The sequence below is a fragment of the Paramacrobiotus metropolitanus genome, unplaced genomic scaffold, assembly GCF_019649055.1.
Source record: "Paramacrobiotus metropolitanus isolate TYO unplaced genomic scaffold, Prichtersi_v1.0 Parri_scaffold0000040, whole genome shotgun sequence".
Taxonomy (NCBI): Eukaryota; Metazoa; Tardigrada; class Eutardigrada; order Parachela; family Macrobiotidae; genus Paramacrobiotus; species Paramacrobiotus metropolitanus.
In genome coordinates, this window is record NW_026570260.1 from 471,788 (window position 1) to 494,862 (window position 23,075).

The window sequence follows — 23,075 nt, forward strand, 5'->3', positions numbered from 1 at the left end:
GCCCATTTTTTAATAAATACAGAAATTTAATATGTACTAGTACGATCATACCACCGTTATAAACGCTGCGTATCCATTGAAGCTGTGGTGTAGGACGCATTTCGAAAAAATTCGAAAAATTTGGTTTGTGAGCCTGTGAGGATAATCCGTCTTCCCGCCACTGGAATGATAATTTTTATAATTTATAATTATTTATTGTTCCGTTTTCGTCTAGCATGTTTTGTTATTACGGCGTTGATTGTTGTATTGTAGCATGAGTGCATGATTTTTAGAAAATTGCAATAAATTCATTTGTTTGTGAGCTTTTCGCTTTGAGAGTCCTGCAGTTTGCCTTGATATTCTAACGACTGCTGTTGGTCATAAGTCAACACGGACTGTGAATGAATCCCGCGTACTAGTTACTGCTTGGCTCATCAGCATGAACGTAAACGTAATGGAGCTACTTCCCCATGTTTCACGCGCCATCGTGCAGATGGAGGAGCGGGGGATGCAGGCGGATCCACGCTACCAGCAACTGGCTAACATTTCCAGCCAGATGAAAGAGAGGATCCGTCAGTCCTTCGCGCCCATGCCTGTCTCCGCGGCGCCGTTGGCGGAAAACAGCCGTTTGTTGGAGTGGAGTGCGCAGTTTCCCAATGCAGTGGCCCATAACGGGACGCACTCCGCCGCCGACCATGGATCTCCCAAATTGACTGACGCCCAAAAGGAGCTGCTGCATGCGCAGGTGCTGGCCTACAAGTGTCTGGCTCGCCACCAACCGCTGCCTGAAGCGCTGCACTACTCGGTTGTCTTTGGAACGTCATTGCAGAAAAGCGAGAAAAAAGATGGTGCAGAACCAACAGAGAACGGTAAAAAAATTTCTTTCGCGTTCATGGGAGGTGGTAAAACAACAGAAGTTCAGTTCGATCGAACCTCGAAGTATAAATCCTAATGATCTAATCATTTACCGTTTATGTGGGTTTTCTTTTCTACAATAATTTTTTTGGCAGTTTGTGATTTTTTTGCGGGTTTTTATTTTGCATTTTTCATTATGGCGGTTTTTGAAATTGGTTTACTATACTTCAGCAGTGAGTGAGCGGACTACCGAACACAATCTTTGGCGTTGCTCAGTTGCTGGATTTAATGGGTTTTTAATTTAATTGGTCTTAATTTAACTTTCGCTCTGATGATTTAATTTGTTGTCAGTGTGTGTGAAAGTTATGATTTCTAGGTGAGTCGTCACTGACGGCAGGCATCTTGGCTCCTGCCAAGGAAATCTTGGCTCCGTTCCATCCGCAGGTGGTATCCCAGATGCAGCAAATGCGAGGCGACCGAGCCGCTACGCCAGTCAAAGTGGCTAACGTCGATCCCAGTGTTATTATGCGTGAGCGCGAGCACATGTAAGCAAATTCCTCATACTTCCTTGATATTGGCTTGATAGTTGATTCCTCCCTCCCGTTCTGCCTTCTGGTGCTGTCAAGCTGTGCGCCGTAAAACATAATTATATTTTCTTATTTAGTATTAGCTTGCGTATTGCCGACCGCCTTCAGGAGTTGGAGCGGGACATTCCCGGAAATTTGCCGGAAGAGATGCGAAGGAAGGCCTTGATTGAGTACAAAGCGTTGCGGTTGTTGGGGCTCCAACGGCAACTACGTCGCGAAGTACGTATGAATTAACCGCGCTTGATTTTACACACAGTCATCGAATACCGTGTCTGTTTTCAGGTTTGCGATTCTTACCGGAAAGATACCACCGTTCAAACCGCATTGAACCCCGCGCAATTTAAACGCTCCTCCAAGAAACAAATCATGCGCGATTCCCGGTTGACAGAGAAATCCGAGAACGAGAAGAAGGTAGAAGCAGAACGGAAGCAGCGTCAGAAACACCAGGTGAGGGTGGTTTAAGTGTTGTCATTGGAGCAGGCTGCTACATTTTTTTGCTGGCAGGAATTTTTGTCGGCCGTATTGGCGCACGGGAAAGACTTCCGCGAATTCCATAAAAATAACCAAGCCAAGACTGTTAAATTGAACCGCGCGGTGATGACATACCACGCCAACACGGAGCGCGAGCAAAAGAAGGAGCAGGAGCGCTTAGAACGGGAGCGGATGCGCCGGCTGATGGCGGAGGATGAAGAAGGCTATCGGAAGCTGATTGATCAGAAGAAGGACCGACGTCTGGCCTATCTGCTGAAACAGACGGATGAGTACGTCAACAGTCTAACCGAGATGGTGCGGGATCACAAGATTACCGTGCGGAAGAAGCTGCAGAAGGAGATGCGAGATCGCCGTAAAGCGGAGATGGAGGAGATTCAACAACTGGCGGCGGATGATACATCCCAGGACAGCGCCAATGATGAGAATTCGCAGTCGAGCGAAGTGGAGGCCGAGCAGACGGTGCACGTAATGGAAACGGCTACGGGGATCATTTTGAAGGGAGAGGAGGCGCCCAAGGCCAGTGAATTGGATAGCTGGCTGGAGGCGCATCCCGGCTACGAAGTGGCGCCGCGGGATGACGAAAGCGGCTCTGATGAGGAGGAAGAAGTGTTGCCCAAGAAGGACGAGACGAAACCGGTCACCGAAGACGTAGAAGTAGAACATGTAAGAGCGCATTTACCACCGCTGTGCACTGCAGATTCGTTGGAAGTAAATTCAGAAACGATATTTTAGCACAAATATCTCGTACGGATAATATAACTGGTTATGAATTATACAAAGTTCAAGATATTTCGTGTTCGTCAGGTGATTCAAAGCGCTAAGGCGGAGGACGACGAATACACCGCGGTGGCGGCACTGTCCAACCAGAACTACTACCAAATGGCGCATGCCATTCGCGAGCCGATCAGTACACAACCGGCGATCCTAACGGGCGGTCTGCTGAAGGAGTATCAACTGCGCGGACTGGAGTGGTTAGTGTCACTGTACAATAACAACCTCAACGGCATTCTGGCCGACGAGATGGGCCTGGGCAAGACCATCCAGACCATCTCTTTAATCTGCTATCTCATGGAGGAGAAGAAAAATCCCGGTCCTTACCTCATCATTGTCCCGCTGTCCACCCTGTCTAACTGGCAGCTGGAGTTTACCAAATGGGCGCCTTCAGTTATCACCATTCCATATAAAGGTTTGGAACAAATGAAAGTTCTTGGATTTGCGTTAATGCGAAACAGTTTATTATCAAAGTAATTTGTAGTGCTGAAATAAGGAATCTAATACATTGCGCTCGTTATAATTGGACAGTGGGTTTGTTTAGGTCAGCCGGCCGCGCGGCGCATGTACGCCCATCAGATCAAAACAGGCAAATTGAATGTGCTGCTGACCACATACGAATACATCATGAAAGACAAGGCCACTTTATCGAAAGTCCGTTGGAAGTATATGATCATTGATGAGGGCCATCGTATGAAGAATCATCATTGTAAACTGACGCAGATCTTAAACACGTATTACACATCGCCCCATCGTTTGCTACTTACTGGTAAGAATAATTTAGAAGGATTATTTCCGTTATCTTGTATGCGAGTACGTAGTTTTGATTTCATTCGTTTGTACAAACTATTATTTGTTTCTTGAGTTTTTGTGTGGCTGACGGCTGGTGCAACTTTTTAATTAAAAGGTACACCGCTGCAAAATAAATTGCCAGAATTGTGGGCACTGTTGAATTTCCTCTTGCCGAGCATCTTTAAATCGGTGGCCACATTCGAGCAGTGGTTTAATGCGCCCTTTGCCACAACGGGGGAGAAGGTGGAACTGAACGAGGAGGAAACCATTCTCATTATTCGCCGTCTGCACAAAGTGTTGCGACCTTTCCTCTTGCGGCGATTGAAAAAGGAAGTGGAATCGCAGTTGCCGGACAAGGTCGAATATCTGATTAAATGCGATATGTCGGCACTGCAGCGGATCATTTATCGCCACATGCAGAACAAGGGTGTTCTCCTTACTGATGGATCGGAACATAATAAAAAGGGAAAAGGTATGTTGCAGTTTAAAGGCCAAAAGATTTGGGTTTCGTCCCATAAAAATTTTGGTTAATTTACCAAGTAGTATTAATAGAAAATGTGTTTTCGTCAGGGGGAGCTAAAACGCTGATGAACACCATTATGCAGTTGCGGAAAATGTGTAACCATCCCTTCATGTTCGAACACATTGAGGAAGCCATTGCGGAGCATTGCAAAAAGGATTTCCCAAACGGCATTGTCACCGGTCCCACTCTGTACCGGGCATCAGGAAAATTTGAGCTGCTGGACCGCATCCTGCCTAAGTTCAAAGCCTCTGGGCATCGAATCCTTATGTTCTGTCAGATGACCAGTTTGATGACCATCATGGAGGACTATTTCAACTGGAGGGGCTTCCGCTATCTGCGCCTGGATGGAACGACCAAGGCCGATGACCGTGGCAGGTTGCTGGCAGAGTTTAATGCTAAGGATTCCGATTATTTTATCTTTGTTCTCAGTACTCGTGCCGGCGGTCTGGGATTGAATTTACAGGTGGGAATATGTTAAAGGGTGTTTGGCGCTTGTTCTTTGTTTAAAATATTAATGCTGCTTATAAAACGATTTGAAGTAAGTTTGATTCTTCAGTTTGATCGTTTTTTCTTTGCTTATGTATATATTTTGCGAACGAAGGAAATTTTGATTGTCGCCCCGCCTCGGCCGTAATAACGTTTTCAGTCCTGTTTGTTGATTTGATTAATCTGTACGTTTTGGGTTGAATTATTTCAGACGGCTGACACTGTGATCATTTTCGACTCGGACTGGAATCCCCACCAGGACATGCAGGCGCAGGACCGCGCCCACCGTATCGGCCAAAAGAACGAAGTGCGTGTATTGCGCTTGATGACGGTGAACTCAGTGGAGGAGAAGATTCTGGCGGCGGCCAAGTACAAACTGAACATGGACGAAAAAGTCATCCAGGCCGGCATGTTTGATCAAAAATCCACGCTGAACGAGCGCCAGCAGTTCCTGCAGCAGATCCTCACCCAGGAGGGTGACGGCGATGAGGAAGAGGACGCTATCCCCGACGATGAGACCATTAACCAGATGTTGGCACGCACGGAAGATGAGTTTGATCTCTTCCAGCGAATCGATCAGGAACGGGCCCAAGAAATTGCCGCTGTATGTGTTGTATAATCAGTGACTGCGATCACATTTTTTAGCGGGAAATGCTTGTTTGCAGTCAGTGTATGGGGGTCTGCCGAATCTAATGGGCGAATCTGAGCTGCCACCGTGGATCTTAAAGAACGACGAGGAGATTGAACGCCTGACAGCTAATTCCGACGATGATCGGGAGTTTGGGCGTGGCTCGCGGGTCCACAAGGATGTGGACTACTCGGACGGGTTCACGGAGCGGGAGTGGTTGAAGGCGGTGGACGAGGGGACACTGGAGGAGCTGGAGGTTAAGAAGAGCGGCAAGAAGAAGCGGGGAAAGACCCCGAAAGAGGAATCCGTAGATGCGGAGATGGATGAGGCAGAGACTGGGCCGCCGGCCAAGAAACGACGGGGCACCGGAACGCCCAAAGCAGCCGTGCCTCAGCAGGTTACAAAGCGTGGAATATTTTTTTTAATTACAGGTATTATGAATCAGATTCATGGGGATGGGTTATAGGTGCAACAGGACATCCAGAAGATCTACGACACACTGCTAAGTTATCAGGACATGGACGGGCGCATCGTGGCGACAGCCTTCATCCAGTTGCCGTCGCGTAAGGATCTCCCGGATTACTATCGCGTCATCCGTAAGCCCATGGATCTGCGGCGCGTGGAAAAGGCGATGAAGGATGGCAAATACCAGAGCCTGGACGATTTTGGCGCCGACGTGGCGCTCATGTGTAAAAACGCCCAGGTTTATAATATCGAGGGCTCGGAGATTTACGACGATAGCCTCACCATGGAGGCACTGTACCTTGAGGCACGCGCGCAGTTGGCCGGCGGCGAGACCGACATTTGTGTCGAACCGGGTTCCATTGGCGGCGGCAGCATGGGGCGCCAAATGGTGCTGGGTGAGGAGGATTAGCCGCTGCATGCACTTGGTTGTTGATTTGTAATTTATGTAATATTTGTACGTCGTGAGAACAATCGGCGGCCGCTGTTGTTGCTGCCATTTTGTGTTTATGTTGTGTCTTGTAAGCGTCCAGTCCAAATTTCGTCAATGAACTTTTAATCCGGGTGTGTTTGAAATGGTTGCACTCTAAAACCAGCGTTATTCTCCGTGTAGTTACTTGGACCATTAAGCTGCTTGATACTTTTTAGATCGGTAACCCGGGTATAAGCGGAGGTACGTGACTAACCGTCCGTCCTGCAACAATTTCTCGTTGTCGGAATTAACTTCGTCGAGATAAAAAGGGCAGCACACATATTGACTTGATTCTCTTCATGAGCGCACGGATGTTCACTTTATTCGAACGATGACGGCCCTTCGCAGCCGAATCAGGCGGTTGATTTAAGTTCCTTGCCATAAATTGACAGTGGAGTTAAGACAGGCGCACTATATCAGATTGTGCAATATGCATCTCTTTGCTAGTACAATACTAATATCTTGCCGATCAATAAGTATGCTCATGTTATTTGAAAGTTACCGGCGAGATGGATCGGCAAAAAGCCTTGCGTTCCTCGGTAACATTCCATCATTTACATGCATTTAGGAAATCGGGCATGCGATTAGTGCTCTTTGGCGTTCATGTAAATCCAGTACGTATTAGAATTTAATAAGAGCCTTTGACACATCGAAGTCATCGCCCATCACCGAAATCCTTGGAATATGCTTCACGTTCAAGCATACGCAGAAACTGGCCATACGATAATTTCACCATGTTTATGGGAAAGCATAATGCTGACCCATATTTGTGAAATTAAGGTATGGCAGATTTCTGTATTTGTTGTTAACGAAACACCTAGAGACTAACAACGACACCGAAGCGTGAACCGCACCACGCGGTAAGATTTAAGTGACGCTGCTCTGTCGTTGTGCACTCGTATTGTTAAAACGCTATCCGCGGCACGGACAACGAAGTGCAACGATGAATTTTTTAACCCGTCGCCTTTTACTGGAAATGGCATCAGCGCTTCCATCATTTTGTTTGGCAATGCACATCCATACATCGTGAGAAGAAAACGGAGGAGTAAATATTATCAGATCAGTGGTGGAAATTTCTAGAGCTATATCAGTACCGTTAACTGAAAGACTCTTCAGTTTTCTGAAGCGTCTGTATGCTGCGGCTCGCCAGATTAATGGATCCATTGGTAATTACAAAATATTGTGATCACGAGTGGCTCCATTAATTTGGTTGGCTTAACCGACCAGTGCCCACAGAAGGTAAATATTTTATTAGTTATTGCACGCTTACGGAAAGGTAAAATGGCGTATTGCTATACCCATCATGCATATAAACAAATTTGAAATAGAAAAAGAAGTAAGGTCAGAAAATTAATTACTGGGTTTAATTTAGTTGCGTGAATACCCTGACGTATTTTGATACATCCTCGCATTAATCGTACGCACTAGTTACAAAATAATCTCACCGCTCAATTTGGGTCCCATTTCGTTTTGTAGCGTGTAAACCCTGCATTTTTGAATGGTTTAGTCCGAGCGGGTTTTCCAAGCGTTCTGTTTCTTTTGCATTTTGCGGTGGTTTTTGTTGTTCGGTACATTCTAATGACATCTTGCTCGTTTGAACACTTTCTATATGTAGAATTTGTATCCTGTACGTATATCTTGATTTAATTAAAGAAAAGTGCCCTAATGACTGCACGTTCTGCTTGCGTTCAGTGGACAAAAGCGGGGGAGTACGACCTTTGGTTGCGGCGGGTCATGCAGTGGCATTGCCGCTGTATATGGCACTGGCAGGTAATCAGCGCGTAACAAATGGCACAACGGTAGCTTTCTATCTGTACCACAGAATCATATTCTCCCGCTTTTGCAGATCGATCCAGATGTATCTACACAAAGGGGCCACTTGCGCTTGGCAATCTCGGCGGCAGGTTGTACTGGCAGAGGGCGTCTGTATCCGGCAGGAAGGTGGATGGACTGATGGAAAAACTGTTATACGAACCCTGACGAAGTTCAGCAAATAGGTGGAGGAGTCGTCCACCGGTGAAAACCATTTCTTGTTGAAATGCATTCACCAGGTGAATGCATTTCAACAGAAATGATTTTCACCGGTGGACCTACTTGATACGTACACCTTTTCGCCGGACGGCTGAATGTTCAGTACTCTTCATTGACGGAACTACGACACCATTGTCCATTGTGATCCACTGATTCCGCCGGCTAATAGGGCTTATGGTGACCGGAAGGCCGATCATGACATTACGCAAATAAAAAGGTTGTCTTTTCAGACTGAATCGTATACAAACAGAAGTAATATTTTCTCATGAAACGAGGATAGTAAGCACTCGTATGTGACATGTGTACAACCATGGAATCAAAGTTTAATATCAAACCTACAGTTTATTCATCCAACGGCAAACAAACCTTTCTGACAACTCATCTGCCTTTCTGTCGGAAAAGCCCGAACAGTATAACCGAGAACGCCGTGCTGTGTTCGCACCCAACGAAGCATCTTGACTCCTGCGCGACTACGAGCACATGTCCCGACCATATATCGTACATCATTATCGGCAAAACTGAATGTGTTTTCGTTCATTGTACGAGTTCGACACGCTGAACTTACGTTCTGTAAAAATTTGGGTGCGTTAAGTTCTTCAGGTCCTGCCACAGAAATACGAATCGATCAATATTAAAACCCAAGAGTGCTGAAATACAGGTTTCATCTCATTGAATCGAATAAGCTTGACCAAATCGACACACACACGAATTATTTTTAACAAGACTTTATTTCAGTGTTTGATTAAGGAGAGTACGTAATAGTATAAACGTATGGAACAGCAAGTTAACATCCTGCGCTTAACGTAAAAAACATGCATTGTCCAACGCCTGCGTGAAAACGTTATGCCTATTCGATTTTATTGTGCGTCATCCGGTAACCTTATCCAGTCGCGCCGTTACAGTGGCCAGGCCATTTAATCTGGATAAAAAACAAGTCAGCGAACAAGTCAGCGAATAAGTGGGGGAACCGCTTGTATGCCACTCACGATGAGGTAAGCCGACACCAGATTCTTGGAGCCGGACGCATCCGTCCCGTCCACCTTCCACACCTGCTGCGTGTAAGTCGTGGGCCGAGGCACGGTGGCCGCCGTTGTGGTGGTGATCTGGCCGGTAGTGGTGGAGACGGCGAAGTAGCCGCTGTTGCTGTCAGTGGGGTCACCTCCCAAGTACGTCAGTGTCCAGGTCACTGGCCAGAACACTTGGTGAATCTGCAAACAAATTCCCACACCGATTAAAATTACGGCGCGCTTAACGGCAAAGGTCATGGCTTTCAGTACCGTTAGGTTCCCGATAAAAGCGTTGTCAGCAATGCCGCACGGGACATCGATGTGGCACGCTAAGAAGTTGACACCGAACGGCTGCGCCAGTGGTATCCGTACAGTAAACAGACATGCCACCGCTACTACTGCTACAAATTTCAAAAGCATTCTCGTGATCTGTGAAATTAAGTGCAACTATAGCCGATTACAACACTTTCTGGGCAATTTTTGTTTGGTCTGTGGAAAATCCGCATTGGCGACGTTTTATATCAGTGCCGCATATTTTCATGGCGGTAAAGCAAAAGTCAACAATAACACTCATGCCGATCTTCAATATGTAACCGTTGTATAACCGTGTTGATGTTTATTCAGCGCACAATTCTCCGTTGTTATTGGCACTTTTCTGCCACAGAGCCGTTTCAAGGCTAACAATTCGGTAAGGAAATTTTTTGGCTGAAACACTGGAAGCATTGCTATGATTAACATTTTTGATTCTCGGTTATTCCCCTGCGCCGGCACGCGCGTAATCACATCAGGTCATGCGCCGGTCGTTGGCGCGTTGAGGGAGTTGCATGCTCGCAGGTGACGCGGTTGGCACCTCGGTTGAAGTTAAGTCAGCATCTAATTAAAAACAGCCTAGATTGCATTGGACTGTCTTGTCCGGTGCACATGCGCACCTTGGGTGCACTTAATGGAATTGTCCAGAATGTTGTGCGGTCGGCCAATGATCTGAGTGTCTTTGCATAATTAATTGCCAATCGCCAGTGACTTGCGCCGGAGCTTAATTGTCCGGCCGGCGCAAACGATCGGCCAGGTGCGATCAGCGCCACATGTTCATGCAATGCGCCAGACACTGACCTCAACTGTTATGCATTGCGTCAACGACAACTGGGCCCATTGTTCACGGGTCAAACGACACCAATCAGCGCTCGTTGACTCCGCGTTAACATGTTGCTGATCCATCATTAAGAAAATGTATCACTGGTCACGATAAAAACGGTAGCTGAACAAAAAATTTTATAAAAATACTGATAAAAATAAAGTCGGAGCGAAAAGGCCAGGATAACAAACTGATAGCGCACAACACAATGAAGCGGAAAAAAACTCCGCGGCGTGATGCAATGTGTGCTTGTGCAGCAGGCGCTGTGTGGCGCAAGAGAGAAGTGCAAGGAGAATGTGAGCATGCGAGCAGGTTGATCGGGTGAAGAGAGCAGACATATGGTGTCTTAACGCTGCCTGCCTGTTACGCGACAACAGACGCCGGACAATGGGACACCGGTCAGTGGCACTGCACTCTTGCGTCAGATGGACAAGGAAGATTATGGATGCTTGAGGATTATTAGCAACCGGTGCATGCGCGCCCGGCATGTGTTCCTGCTATTGTGGCATTCTTGCTTATGCAACCAATTCAACGGCGATCGCCGATCGGAAGCAGAATTCTGCAAACCGACTACAACGGAGAATACTCACAGAAATATTCTTTGAACTGCAGATCATAACAGTACGAATGTTTGCTTCCCTGATTACATCCTAAAATTAAAACATACTTCTTACCCTACGCATTAGCCACATTAGATGTAAAGCCTAAAGTACTTATTAAAAATTATTAATTATGCTTTGAAATTATTCATTTCACTTTGAAATCCTTTCAACAATATCCACAAATGCTGCACAAGTAACACTGAATTACGATAAACAATAAAAGTCCATAAATTACGCCGTTATGGATCAAATCACGATCATAACGCCGGTGCAGGCGCCTCCGATTTCCCTAACGTAACTTAAGACGTCGATGACGAAGCCTTTGAAAGAAAAACAGCCATGGCGCAAGGGAAGCAGCAGCAATAACGATGGCGATGGGCATCTTGATTTCGTCGTGACGTTCAATTAAGGATTGCAATCCGCATGCTGTCGCCCTCGGCGCGGTCAGCAAGCGAAATGGATGGCGCACAGTTGGCCTCTTGACCGGCAAAATGATTTCATGATTTCATGATTTCCCGCATCTTCCTCCGCTCTATATTTCTCTGCGATTCCGTCCCGTTACTTTTATCTTATATGGCGGTTGTAAATGGCCGTCAGTGTCAGAATGAATTAGGGCGCAGGGATGCGGCGCAAGTGGTCCGAATGCTCAGATGCGGATGTATACACATCCGAGACCGGCTAAATGCTAATGCAGCAGCCGGCAACAGGTGCAGCGTGAATGTGTCGTCTTCGTCACTTCGTGATGAAACGTGCATCGCAGAGCTGCGGTTGTCTGCGCCTCTTTTACGGCTGCCTCCCGCCGCGCTCTCTGCGGCCACAGCGACTGCTGGATTTTAATGGATTGGAATAGGCCGCGCAAAGGCCATTTTAATTCCGGCGAATATAATTGACTTTCCAGCAACATATCAATCGGAATGCACGACGTGCCGGGCGTAACACATTACGCTGTCAGCACACAATTCTGCCGCACACAAAGCAGATGGTGTCTTGGTTTTAACAAGACGTTTCCGTGACTGTTCCTCCTAATTTGCGCCAAATAATGGCATCGCTCGACTACAGCAGAAATGGTAGAGAAGGTAAATATGACTGTTGCGCTGGAAAAATACTAAGCCTCGATTAACAACATTGTATTTTACTTTGGTATGAATTGCGAGTTGTTCACTGCATATGTCAGACACGATTCCTGCCCATCAGAGCGGTCGAAAATCGAAATTAAATTCAACTTTTAATTTGCTTGGCTCAGATTAATTAAGCCAGGCGAGCGGTGGAGGGCAGTGTAATTGGCAGCCGGTGATCCGCAGCCGGGAAATGCGAGCTGCTGACCTTCTGTTCACCTTTCTTAAACCGGCTACTTGAGAGCGCCGAGCGATGCCGGTTGTCATCAATTATGTACGCGCGCATCCAGTCTAAATTGTGAGCAACAGCTCCTTTTTCCTGGTTGAGCTTTTCCGTCCGGCCCAGCGAGTGCATGAGTGGCGACAGGTAGCAGTCAACAGATGCCGCAGGAGCAAGTTTCAACGGCTGCATCCCAATCCCGAAGCACTGCCGATTGATCGTTGCACCGTCGCTTGTCCAAAATGTGCCACAGCGCAAAGAATGGCCTTCTTCACTTTAACGCTGCAGAATACGCCGTTATTGTGGCTGCGCGATCTGATGCGGCAGGTGGCTGGCAGGAGGCGTGTATAATATAACGGTGTACTTGTCAATGAGCGCATTCCTCACCGCGATGCAGGTCAGAAGATGCAACTGGTAGCCCGTCTTAAAATCCAACCAGCTGCGCACCTGCCGTATCAGCGTCCATTGCTGACTTTTCCATTCCCAACAAAATCTACTTAGGCCGGCAACGGTGACCGGCTCTCCCTAACACTGCTGTTTGCAACGGTCGTTAATTTAATTAGGCCACTGAAACAGGAGAGCAGCGTAATCGAGCAATGTCGCGATGTGTATCTGTAATGGATAATGGGCATTACACGCTAGTTATGCAGCGTTTATACAGTGGGAAATGTTTGGCCGTTGTATGCTGACCGGAGCAGTAAATCAGAGTGTTCCCAGCAATTAGCGGCAGTGTGTGTGCTGATGTCAACTCAGCTGAGGCGCAGCGCTGTGAACAGGACAGCATGCATGTAACGGGACGATATCGATGATGGGACCGATAAGGTGGTCGCGCGTGCCACTCTCAATTGGCACTGCCCGTCCGCACTCACAACGCCAATTAGGCCGTCTCCGCCGCCATTCATTTCCCGGCAGATAGACGCGTATCCATATACAATGTCAAACATGCTATGACTAATTAAATATGCTCGCCTATTATCTTTATGGCAGCCATGGCCCGATCGCATTTCCCAGCGATCCTTGAATCATCCTACACGCAAAAACCTTATTTTTTGGGTTAATAAAAGCAAGTTGTCCGTTGTATGGAACGTCTAATTTACAATAAGGGGAATTTTTGATGGCTGAAATGACCACCTGCTTTTTGGCCCCAGAGAAGGAACGCTGGTTGAGCAAGAGGAAGTCGCCCAAATTCCAATGATTCCACAATCGAAGAAATCTCAATGAAATCTATTTCAGCGCATTTAGCTGCGAATGATGGCTTTTGCAAGGCAAAGTGTGTCAGTGAGATGGGTTTGATCAACCATTATGTTTGGCCTTTTCCTTCCCCTTCCCACATTCGATGGATGCACGGGGTCAGGCAAAGGTCACTCCGATAGCTGTGCGTGCATGCATACCGCTGCAATGGGCATTCAGCCGAGCTTATTGTGCGTGTGGTCGACCAGCACCGATATCTGTTGATTCTGTAGGGCGCGATGACGGAAATACTGAAATCGTATCCTCCGTACGATTCAATGAATGAATGTTTGTCCAGGCTATTCATCTAATTGAGCCTAATGTATGCATATCGCGCACATGATTGCCACACCACGTTCCATTCATTCATTTCTTACCGCATGGTCCGCACCATCCATAATTTTAATATTATTAATAATAGGCAAATTAAATGTAATCTGTATGTATATAGTAAAACTGCTTTAAGCAACTTCTAAATTATTGTGTTTGCGTTGTATTATAGTAAGTACTTAGAGTATAAACAGATAAAACAAAATAAATCGAAACTGAATTTATGCAAAATTTATATCGGCAGCAGATCTTCAGTGCAATATTCCGTTAACTCCTCAATTATTTATTCACTGGCTCCAAATTTTATCAAGTTTCAAAGCGTCAGATAATAATCAGATGACCGTAGTATAAAAGTAAACTAACAGCGGTAATATGTTTCAGTTGGTTGCGCAATAAATTCAGTATAAATCTGCCTTTTTATTCGTAGCTAATTATAGTTTACATGTAGCAAACACCTGATGTTACAACCCTGTGCTACTCGGTTGCCTGGTTAAGCGTGGTGAAGTGGCGATGAAGATGCAACCTGCAGCCGGAGCTGTCTCCTCGCACTTCTTATATACAGAACATATCACAAGAACAAAAACATCTATACTGTACTGTACACCGTCAAATGAATACACTATAACTCTATCAGCAGAATACGGCAGATGCTCCGCATTCCAGTCGTCGTATACAAACCTCGATTAACCACTTGATCAGCACGGTACGACACTCCAGATCGCATTCCCCTTCCGCCGTTGCCCAGCACATTTTTTACCCGGACCGTGTAGTTTGTGGTTGACCGGCATGCGTCGTGTAATGTGTATATCGGTGTTCAAGTGATTTGGTGTGGCGTTGGACGTTCAAGTGAATCCGGCAGGTGCACGCTGCCTTCATTTTCCATTAATGTCGGGTCAGACCAGTATTCTGTTAAAATTCCGGGCTGGGCAATCTTAAAACCAACTGCCTTGGCTGCACCTGTTGATCTATCAATCTGCCTGCCTTGCTCTTATTGTACTCCTGCTGAAAGGCTACTGCTTAAATCACGAGTGCTGTCAAAAATATTACCGAAAAATAACTTTTTTTGCTAACTTCGCAGTTTACATTGTTTTTTTCTTGAGAAGCTGTGCTAACCGGTTGAATCAGCGCCGTGCGACTAAATAAGACATAGCAAATGCTGATTGGTGGACACAGCTGACCGTTGGTCAGCAGTAGGCGGGGTAACGCTGAAGCGTCAACCGTTGCAGGAAGGCTGCAGCAGCTTAGCCGCTGGCCAGTTGGCTGAGTGGCAATCTGGTTCAGTCCACGATTTTCTTTTTGGTCATCGGAATCATTTTTACTACCGCCGTGAACGCAGTTTGCCAATTCAGTTGTATTCCGATTGAGTTTTTGATATCTTACTCTTCTTTCTGTTATGGCGTGAGCAGAATGGGATTAACCTTAGGATATAAATAATTAATTCAGCTAAGAAAACTGAGTCGGAATTATTGTTTTATCGCGTATTACTGGATCTGTTGACGTGTGTTAAAATGCCTCGAGCATTTCTCTTAAAAAAGGATCTCTACTCGGCACTGGATCTCGCCGCAATGGAGCTGGCTTTTCCCGCGAAAAGAGGTAAATAAATTAATAAGATTTACAGTATTCTTGAACTACATATTTACGTTATTTCAGCAAAATATTTCGATACGTAAATAAAAAATCAATTTGAACAATGCGTTTGGTAGCTTTTGTCTATGATACTGAATTAAAATTTTCGAGATTTTTTTCCAGATCACTTTTTTATCAGTCTTTTAAACAACAAAATGTCTAATCAATTTTTAAACGCCTTCCGTTGTTTATAAACAGACAGTATCCAACGCGACACCAAATGCCCTTCCCACCCGGCCAATCTACCTTTTTTCCCTTCTCCCAGCCACCCTTGGCCTCCCATCGGCCTACCGACAGCCAGTGTGGCCTCCCCCAGCACGCTGGACGTGCAACACACGCACACCCACCGCCAGCCGTTGGCCCCAAAAAATCCCGATGCCCTGTGGCTGAACGCTGTCAACGCGCTGCCCGGCTTCCCCACCGTCTACCTGCCGCTGCCGCATCACGGCCCCTGGAGTCTGCAGGCTACACAGCCCACCTTCCCCCCGGCCAGCACCGGGCCGTTTCTACCGGCACGCCACAATCTTCAGACTATAAGTAATCAGCCGCTGCCAGTTAGGACTTGTAAACCACTCAGCACACCCTTTGATATCGACACTATTCTGGGCAATGCCGCCACGCATCCGGCCACGCTGGCCGAAAAACTGGGAAAGATCGAGGAAGAATGCGACGATCATGAGGTGAGCACACACAGAGCCGCAAGTAAACTAAATTTAAATTGTACGGTATGTAGAAAGTGCATTTTAAAAAAATTTTGAGAAATTTTCCTAACTAACCTAGAATATATAATTTTTAATTTCTTAGCAAAATTTCTGAAGTGTCATTTTTTACCAAAGATTTCTGGCATTTGCGTTATTCAGATAAACTTGTTCGTACCTGTAGTACGTTTCTTTTCATAACCACTGATAAAAACCGTAATAAAAATTAAAACCCTTGTCGGCTGCTTCCAGATGGAAGAGTTGGACATTAAACCGAATTCTAGCCTTTCCGGTCGGCGTTCCAGCCCACGCTACCAGTGTTCTGAATGCAAGAAGAGCTACTCGACGGTGTCGGGTCTGACGAAGCATCGGGAATTCCACTGCAGCGTGCTGCACCAGCAGTCCTTTCAGTGCAAAAACAAGAGCTGCAATCGCCTGTACGGGACCATCGGAGCGCTGAAGATGCACATGCGCACCCACACCCTCCCTAACCAGTGTACGGTTTGCGGTCGCCGGTTCAGCCGCCCGTGGTTACTTAAAGGTATATTGTAACGCCATTTTTGTAATCTAAGATTTATACTCATTATTGTAACTGCCCCGCATGAATTGTGATCGGATCATTTATATGGAAAAGGAAGATACATAATTATCTGTATTTCTTGAAAGTTCAAAACGTCGCAAGACTGACAACCGTTGAAGCGAGTTCAAGATATGATTCTTGATTAAATAATTTGATTTATGTAGGTCATATGCGGACACACTCGGGCGAGAAACCCTTCCACTGCAACCAGTGCCTGCGGCCCTTCGCCGACCGTAGCAATCTGCGTGCCCACTTGCAAACCCACGCAGAAATCAAAAAGTACAAATGCCAATTATGCCAGAAGACCTTCTCGCGCATGTCCCTCCTCAACAAGCACCAGAGCGGCACGTGCCGGCCACACCGGCCCCGCACCGGCTCCAGTCTGGAGGGCACATTAGTTTGATGATGGGGAATGGATTCCTTCTGTTATAGCTCTCTATATGCTCACTCGCGTCAGTCGTGTGTTTGTGATCATCCATTTACGCCTATACACGCAGTCTTGCTATATCCTCAAATGAACTTAAGTAGCCGTCCATTCAGCCGAGTGGACAATGGAGAGTTGTGCCTAGTCTCAGTCTCTCTCTGTCTCAGCAGGTTTCTCAGTATATTACGCAAGCGGACGTCTGCTGTCCTCAGATGACCCAAGCCGTACCAGCGTGCATTTCAGGACACAGACAGCCACACAGCCGGCTGCCTTGCCCTGCATATTATGCACACCGCAGTGCCTTAGCGACAGGTGTTACGGATCTCTGTTTCAAACGCCGCTGTCTGCCCAGTCCCGGCCGATTATAATCTAATTGTTATTACAGACGTTTGTACACAGGGAAACTTAACTAGCTCTTCATTGCATATCGCCAGAGGCGCACGTACTTGTCTTCTCAATATGTACCTGCTCACACTTGTGTTCAGATATCCAGCGATGTGTATCTTTCTATTTCGTATGGCTTTGATTTATATTTCTACGTGTTCTGTATTTTTGCTTCGGAATTGTTACGGGTGCTTACTTATGTTGCAGTTTAATTTTGTTGTTTGCTCAGTTCTGATGCTTTGTTGAAATTGTCTGCAACATAGTTTAATAAATCTCCCGAAACTAAAATATGCAATTAAGCAGTAAATGCGAATGCGTATTTTCTCGCACCACAGAATCAGCACAAATTTTAAGCGTTACGTGATTTATAATGAAACAAAAATTGTAATACTTTACTATTATTGCATCGATCCATTAATAACTGAAGACTTTAATTGAAAACGAGTATACAGATTTGCCCGTTATACGTAAAAATTATAAAGGAGCCAAGTATTTCTGTAAACAGAAGCAATTAATTATAGTTGGATTTGAGTCGGACAAGGGCGTGCATTGAGCGCTGATTAATGGTGATTAAGGACGCACGTGGTCGCGCGACGATCATCCACTAGACAAACATTTCGTCTTGGCTGATCCGCGCTGCAGCCTCTTCTCAATTCGATTTCGGCACAGTTCGGTGGCGAGTCGGAATGAAATGAATTTAAAGGGTTGCAGTCTCGTGGCGCGTTCCGCGTTCCCGCTTGGAAATGTGACTCCAGACGGTGAGGTCAGCTGGCAGGTGCGAATCACAACAATCATATCGCTGTGCACTGTGCTACAGTTTCCGTAGCTGCTTAAGGGCGGCTGTCTATTCACAGCGCGGCATACAATCAAGTGCTGACAATTAATCGGAACAGTTGCCGATTTCGCCCTTTTCTTATAATGACACAGACTGGACGTCAAACGCAGCAGCAGATTTAGCTCAAACTTTAAGCCAGCAATATAAGCCGGCTCCGGTCGCCTGTACTAGGCCAAATCCTACCTGTAACTGTCACTTTAAACAGTGCAAAATGCATTGCAAAAGAAAAGGATGCCCGGGCTAACCAAACAGTAAATGTGCGAAGACTGCTTCGCACATTTAATTTCTTTTTAAAAAAACAACCAGTATTCTAAACTGCGATGCCACTTCGGGATGTCGTGGCCGTTTGAGCCTTCTTATCTTCTGCAAATTATTTCCAATGTTAGTTTTGCTTGTTTTAATCCAATTTTAATTATTTGTAAACCAAAGCTTGAGTACAGTTCAAATACAGCAAGTCACGACTAAAACGTTGAATATCGCCGTTATTTCTGTTAAACAAGCGATAATTTACCGTAAATCCCAGGATGCCGTTCGCCGATGGCATCGATGACTTTCTGCAGTGAATCCGTCTTGGCCTGCAGATCAGTGATGATGGTGTTGAGATCGCTCAGCTCCGTGGCTTTGGCTATCCGTCTCGCTGCCGGCGCCCTCCCGGCACGTACCCCCAAGTACAGCTTGCCATATTGCTGAGCCACAAAGTTCTCCAAGCGCACCTACAAATCCTTCCTAATTGCTTTAGAGCTCGACAGTCTGTACGTGCAAACTAACCTGAAAACGCTCCTTCAGCAGCTGCCCCTTTCGCTCAATGATTCCCTTCCAGACACCCTCTAGGTTATTTACCGCATCCGTTTGCAGCTCCGCTGCCTTCTGCCCCAGATCCAACCGTTTCCGACAATCGTTCTCAAAGATTTGCACCGCCCGCAATTCCTAATGGAAGCGATTCTTACCTATGGTTCGTATTATAGACGCTACTCTAGATAGGTAACCTTTTGTAAGCGCTGCACTTCCTTAGACTTCCGCTCGACAATTTGCTGCAGCTTCTTTAGAGAAGGTGCCTCGCCTTCTAACACACGGCGGCGGGACTGCGAGTGTAGCTGGTCACGACGCTCGGCGGAAAAGAGCATCTCCTGGGTGACCTTTAATTGCTCCTTCTCCAGTGCTTGTTTGTCCAGCTGCGTATACCGATGGCACAGCGTTATTTTACTGACAAAACAACTACAGTTTTCGGTAAAAATGATGAACCCACTTGCAGTTTATGAACTTCGTTTTTCAGATTCTCCAATTCTTCCTGGTTAAAGTCTTCCTCCAAGGATTTCTTTGCGTGCTTCTTCAGCTCCAGTTTTCGCTCCCACATCAGCGTTTTTTCTCTGAATAAAAATACTGCAAAAATATCTGCACACTAGTTTTCCCAGTTACCGCTAAAAGATGATACATGGAAAGATAAATTAAAAGCCAGACAGTGCAGTGCGTACCTACTTCGTGTCATAGATGACTTGTTCGATATTCTTAAGCTGCTCGGCTGTTTGCTCCAGCCGGGCCTTCTCCTCTTCCAGCCGCACCTCCTCCTTTCTCAGCCCCTCAATAGCCGCATGTTCCGCATCCAGTGCCTTCATCACCGTCTCCTGCTCTTGCTGATTAAACCGAAACAACTGCTGACTGGCGCGCGCAATATTCTCCTGGATCTTCTTATCTGTCTTGGCGTATTCGGCGCACTCCGCATCAATTTGTCCTATCTCCTCTACAACCCACAGGAATTACCCCACCCGACGTACCCTCGTGTGCGACCTTTCTTACTGTTTAGTCGATTGAGCTTGTAATTAGCGATGAAAGCCTGGTTGTCGAGATCCGTGGCCGTCGCCTTGATGTTATCGCGCTGTTCGGTCAGTCGGACGATGCTGGTCTGGTAGCGCAGCCAGTCGTTCTTTAACTTCCGGTACTGCTCTTCGCTCGCCTGGATCTCTGACTGCAGATTGGCTAGCTGAATCTCGATGGGCCGCACCTCTTCCCCCTAAACCACAGCCTTGTCACAGTGCCAATTCGGACACGATGACCTTTATTCGTACCCCGGAAGCGGCAATTAGAGCATCCAGCTTGGCCTGCAAGCGGTTGATTTTGTCCTGACGGCGGTCGATCAAGCTGCTCTCGTGCTCGAGGGCGGTTACGGCGTCCTTTAAGCGCTGCTCGCGCTGTTTGACCTTATCCGCCAGTTGTTGCATTTCCTTGCTGCGGGTTTCGGTCTCGTTGGTCAGTTCGATGCGGAGGATTGCCTGCTGGGCGATCTCGTAGTCCTGCTGGCCGGCATCTTCTTCCTGTTAGCAGATGCATTTTTTTCCACCTGTTAACGGTCTTGCATGCAACTGTTTACCAGTTGGCTGAGTTTCTCCGACAGTTTGGTAAATTCCGCTTGTGAGTAGCGGGCGCCCTTTGTGAAGGATTTGTTCTCCATTAGAGTCTCGTGCAGCGCCATCTCCGCATCGTTTTTCTTCTTGATTTCACTGGTCAGTGTTTCCCGGATGTCTTGCAGCTCCCGCTGGCGTTGATTCTCATACTAATTTAAGTACAGCAATAATTTATGAACTTGTGGTAGCCCGTAAGCAGTACTGAAATTCAATAAGCAGTACTGAAATTTATATGTTTGCTCATTACAGTAAAAGTGTTTGAAAACTAATGAATAATTCACAAGACAAAAAATGAGCGGAAGCAGTTAATCACTGAGATGCCCGTCTTCTTTGTATTCGTCGCTCCACTCACCTTAGTCAGCGCGTCGGCCTTATCGTTGAGCGCCACGGTGAGCCGGCTCATCTCCCCGTGCTTATTATACAGGATCTCCATATCCCGATTCAGTCCTTCAATGCGTCGTTCATATGCCAGTAGCTCCCGCGATGCTCGAATTGTCACTAGTGTCAAATGTTCATGTTCGGCTTGCAGCGCCCGGATATCCTTGCGGTATCCGTTGCATTCCGCCAGGCAGTGGCGGAAGGCCTCTCCGCTGGCCTTCAGCTGCTGACTCAGACCGGACGCCTGTTGGTTGCGCTCAGCCAGTACCCGCATGTCGGCGGTAAGGGCGCGTGACACCTGGCCGCTCTGTTGTTGCAGCAACTCCAACTCCGCTTCAGTCTCCAGCTTCTCCTGCCGTAGCGCCGCTAGATCATCGAGACGTTGACGTTGGATAGCGGCGCGCAGCTCCAACCGCTCCTCGGCGCTAATGATCTGACGCTGGTAGCGGTACACTTCAAAGTCCTATACAACATTCGACGTCTTCACAAAATATATTGAATTCGGTGTTTGACGAGACAGGGTGAAGTTCACATTTCCCGGGTACATACCATACCAGGTGGCGCTTCTGCAGTTTGGCCAGCACCAGTTCTTTCTTCTGGCGTGTAATTCCAACGTCGACAATCTTGGCGTCCTTATAAGTCTGTTCCTTTTCCTGGTAGTATTTATGGTAATAATCGTTTAACTGTTGGATCTCCCCTTGGTTTTTCTTCTCTACACATTCAGCGCTTTAATTACCGCAACAGTTTGAGCCACTAGTAATATGCTCACCGTTATCCAAAAGATCAGCCTTGTACTTCTCCTCCTGGCTGAGCACCTTCTCTGCTCCGACTAGCTCCTCCTGCAGATCCATCAGGGCGTTGGTCAGCTGTAAACGCTGTGCGCTAACCGCGGCGGTGTCCTTCTCCAGTCGCGCATAATTCTGCTGTACATCCCACATCCAGTCGGCATTGGTCTCCTCTTCGGTTTGGATGGCCTCAGTCTCCAAGGCCTGCGCCTTCAGAGTGCGGTCCAGATCCTGCAGTTGTCCTTTCAGTCGGTCGATGTAGCGTTGTCGAAAGACGGCGAAGTTAGGCTGCGATAGAAGAAATACAACAAATAGGTGATAAGGTTGCTGACGGAGAGCGGGGCAACTGTACCTGATTGCGTAAGCTCTCGCCTTCGTTGGGGGTGTAATCAGCCAGAAGGTCATTGTCGGGCAGCAAGGCATCGGCCAGTTCGCTGATGGAGATGATGTTAGCGATGTCGCTGTCATCATTGGGCGTTCGTTCATCATCCATAGGATCCGTCATGGACAGATTGACCATTTTTACGCAGTTACTCTTCCCGTTTCTTTACAGGAATAATGTAGTGTACAGTTCACCAGCAGCTTTATCGATCACATGAGTGAATCTCATAATTTTATTCTGTAAATAAATTTGAACTAATGATAATTGTGAAGTTATGTACTGAATTAAACATTTGATTACAATGGGGAGAATAGTTCCATTGACAAAAAAGGTACGAACTTACATTAAATCACGAAAGATGTGCTCACTACAGTAAAGCCCTAGTATAACAACGGCTTATGATAAATGCCTGTCTCCTGTGTAATCGCCTCCTTGGCAACTGCTGCGGCATTTGGTTCCGCTTTCTCATCTCAATCAACTTGCATTAGTCGAAGCAATCAGGTGGTAGATTTTGTAATATTTTTATACCTACTTTGCAGTACTGCACCTAGCAGCGCATCATCCACCGTACCTAGCCTGAGAATGTCAGCAGCGTGGATCTGGTCCGTGGTGAGTGTGGTCCTCATCAGCCTTTTCTTGCAGCCCATCTCCGCCTTACCCGTTCCCTACATCGGAGCCGATCTGATGGCCGGCGGACAACCGCACCCTGCGCTAGGATCCGCCCCGCTGGCGATACCCTCGGCCGATGACCTCGCCAGCCCACGGGCCAGGATGGAGCGGGGAATGTGCAGTTGCCGCAATTATCAGGAATGCTGTGCCCGCTGCAATTACTGCAACAACTTTATCTGGTATTACGGATAGAAAGATGGG

General features: G+C 46.8%; 4 protein-coding genes across 5 annotated transcripts; 2 read left to right on the plus strand and 2 right to left on the minus strand.

Moving 5' to 3' along the window:
- Positions 1–73: 73 nt before the first annotated feature.
- On the plus strand, positions 74–6,139 carry LOC129590337 (transcription activator BRG1-like). The gene is made up of 12 exons (XM_055485503.1): positions 74–848; positions 1,211–1,379; positions 1,499–1,640; positions 1,704–1,868; positions 1,926–2,576; positions 2,718–3,099; positions 3,229–3,453; positions 3,592–3,948; positions 4,047–4,462; positions 4,697–5,089; positions 5,151–5,510; positions 5,580–6,139. The coding sequence occupies exons 1-12, from the start codon at positions 419–421 to the stop codon at positions 5,985–5,987; spliced, it is 4,098 nt and encodes a 1,365-aa protein (XP_055341478.1). The 5' UTR covers positions 74–418; the 3' UTR covers positions 5,988–6,139.
- Positions 6,140–8,801: 2,662 nt separating this feature from the next.
- On the minus strand, positions 8,802–9,562 carry LOC129590339 (uncharacterized). The gene is made up of 3 exons (XM_055485506.1): positions 9,356–9,562; positions 9,065–9,286; positions 8,802–8,997 (listed from the first exon to the last, which is right to left on the minus strand). Exons 1-3 carry the CDS (start codon positions 9,503–9,505, stop codon positions 8,959–8,961), a joined length of 411 nt encoding a protein of 136 aa, XP_055341481.1. The 5' UTR covers positions 9,506–9,562; the 3' UTR covers positions 8,802–8,958.
- Positions 9,563–15,059: 5,497 nt separating this feature from the next.
- On the plus strand, positions 15,060–17,021 carry LOC129590525 (zinc finger protein SNAI2-like). The gene is made up of 4 exons (XM_055485800.1): positions 15,060–15,307; positions 15,539–16,020; positions 16,291–16,579; positions 16,783–17,021. The coding sequence occupies exons 1-4, from the start codon at positions 15,223–15,225 to the stop codon at positions 17,019–17,021; spliced, it is 1,095 nt and encodes a 364-aa protein (XP_055341775.1). The 5' UTR covers positions 15,060–15,222.
- Positions 17,022–17,746: 725 nt separating this feature from the next.
- On the minus strand, positions 17,747–22,589 carry LOC129590446 (coiled-coil domain-containing protein 40-like). 2 transcript variants are annotated; one of them, XM_055485681.1, is made up of 14 exons: positions 22,549–22,589; positions 22,176–22,442; positions 21,808–22,111; positions 21,593–21,750; positions 21,013–21,501; positions 20,627–20,809; positions 20,325–20,570; positions 20,056–20,269; positions 19,738–19,999; positions 19,508–19,628; positions 19,248–19,433; positions 19,030–19,188; positions 18,773–18,974; positions 17,747–18,624 (listed from the first exon to the last, which is right to left on the minus strand). In XM_055485681.1, exons 2-14 carry the CDS (start codon positions 22,341–22,343, stop codon positions 18,572–18,574), a joined length of 2,745 nt encoding a protein of 914 aa, XP_055341656.1. In that variant the 5' UTR covers positions 22,344–22,442; positions 22,549–22,589; the 3' UTR covers positions 17,747–18,571. The 2 variants fall into 2 exon arrangements, with proteins under 2 accessions (XP_055341656.1, XP_055341655.1); XM_055485680.1 differs by lacking the exon at positions 22,549–22,589 and having other exon boundaries at positions 22,176–22,542.
- Between the last annotated feature and the right edge of the window lie 486 nt (positions 22,590–23,075).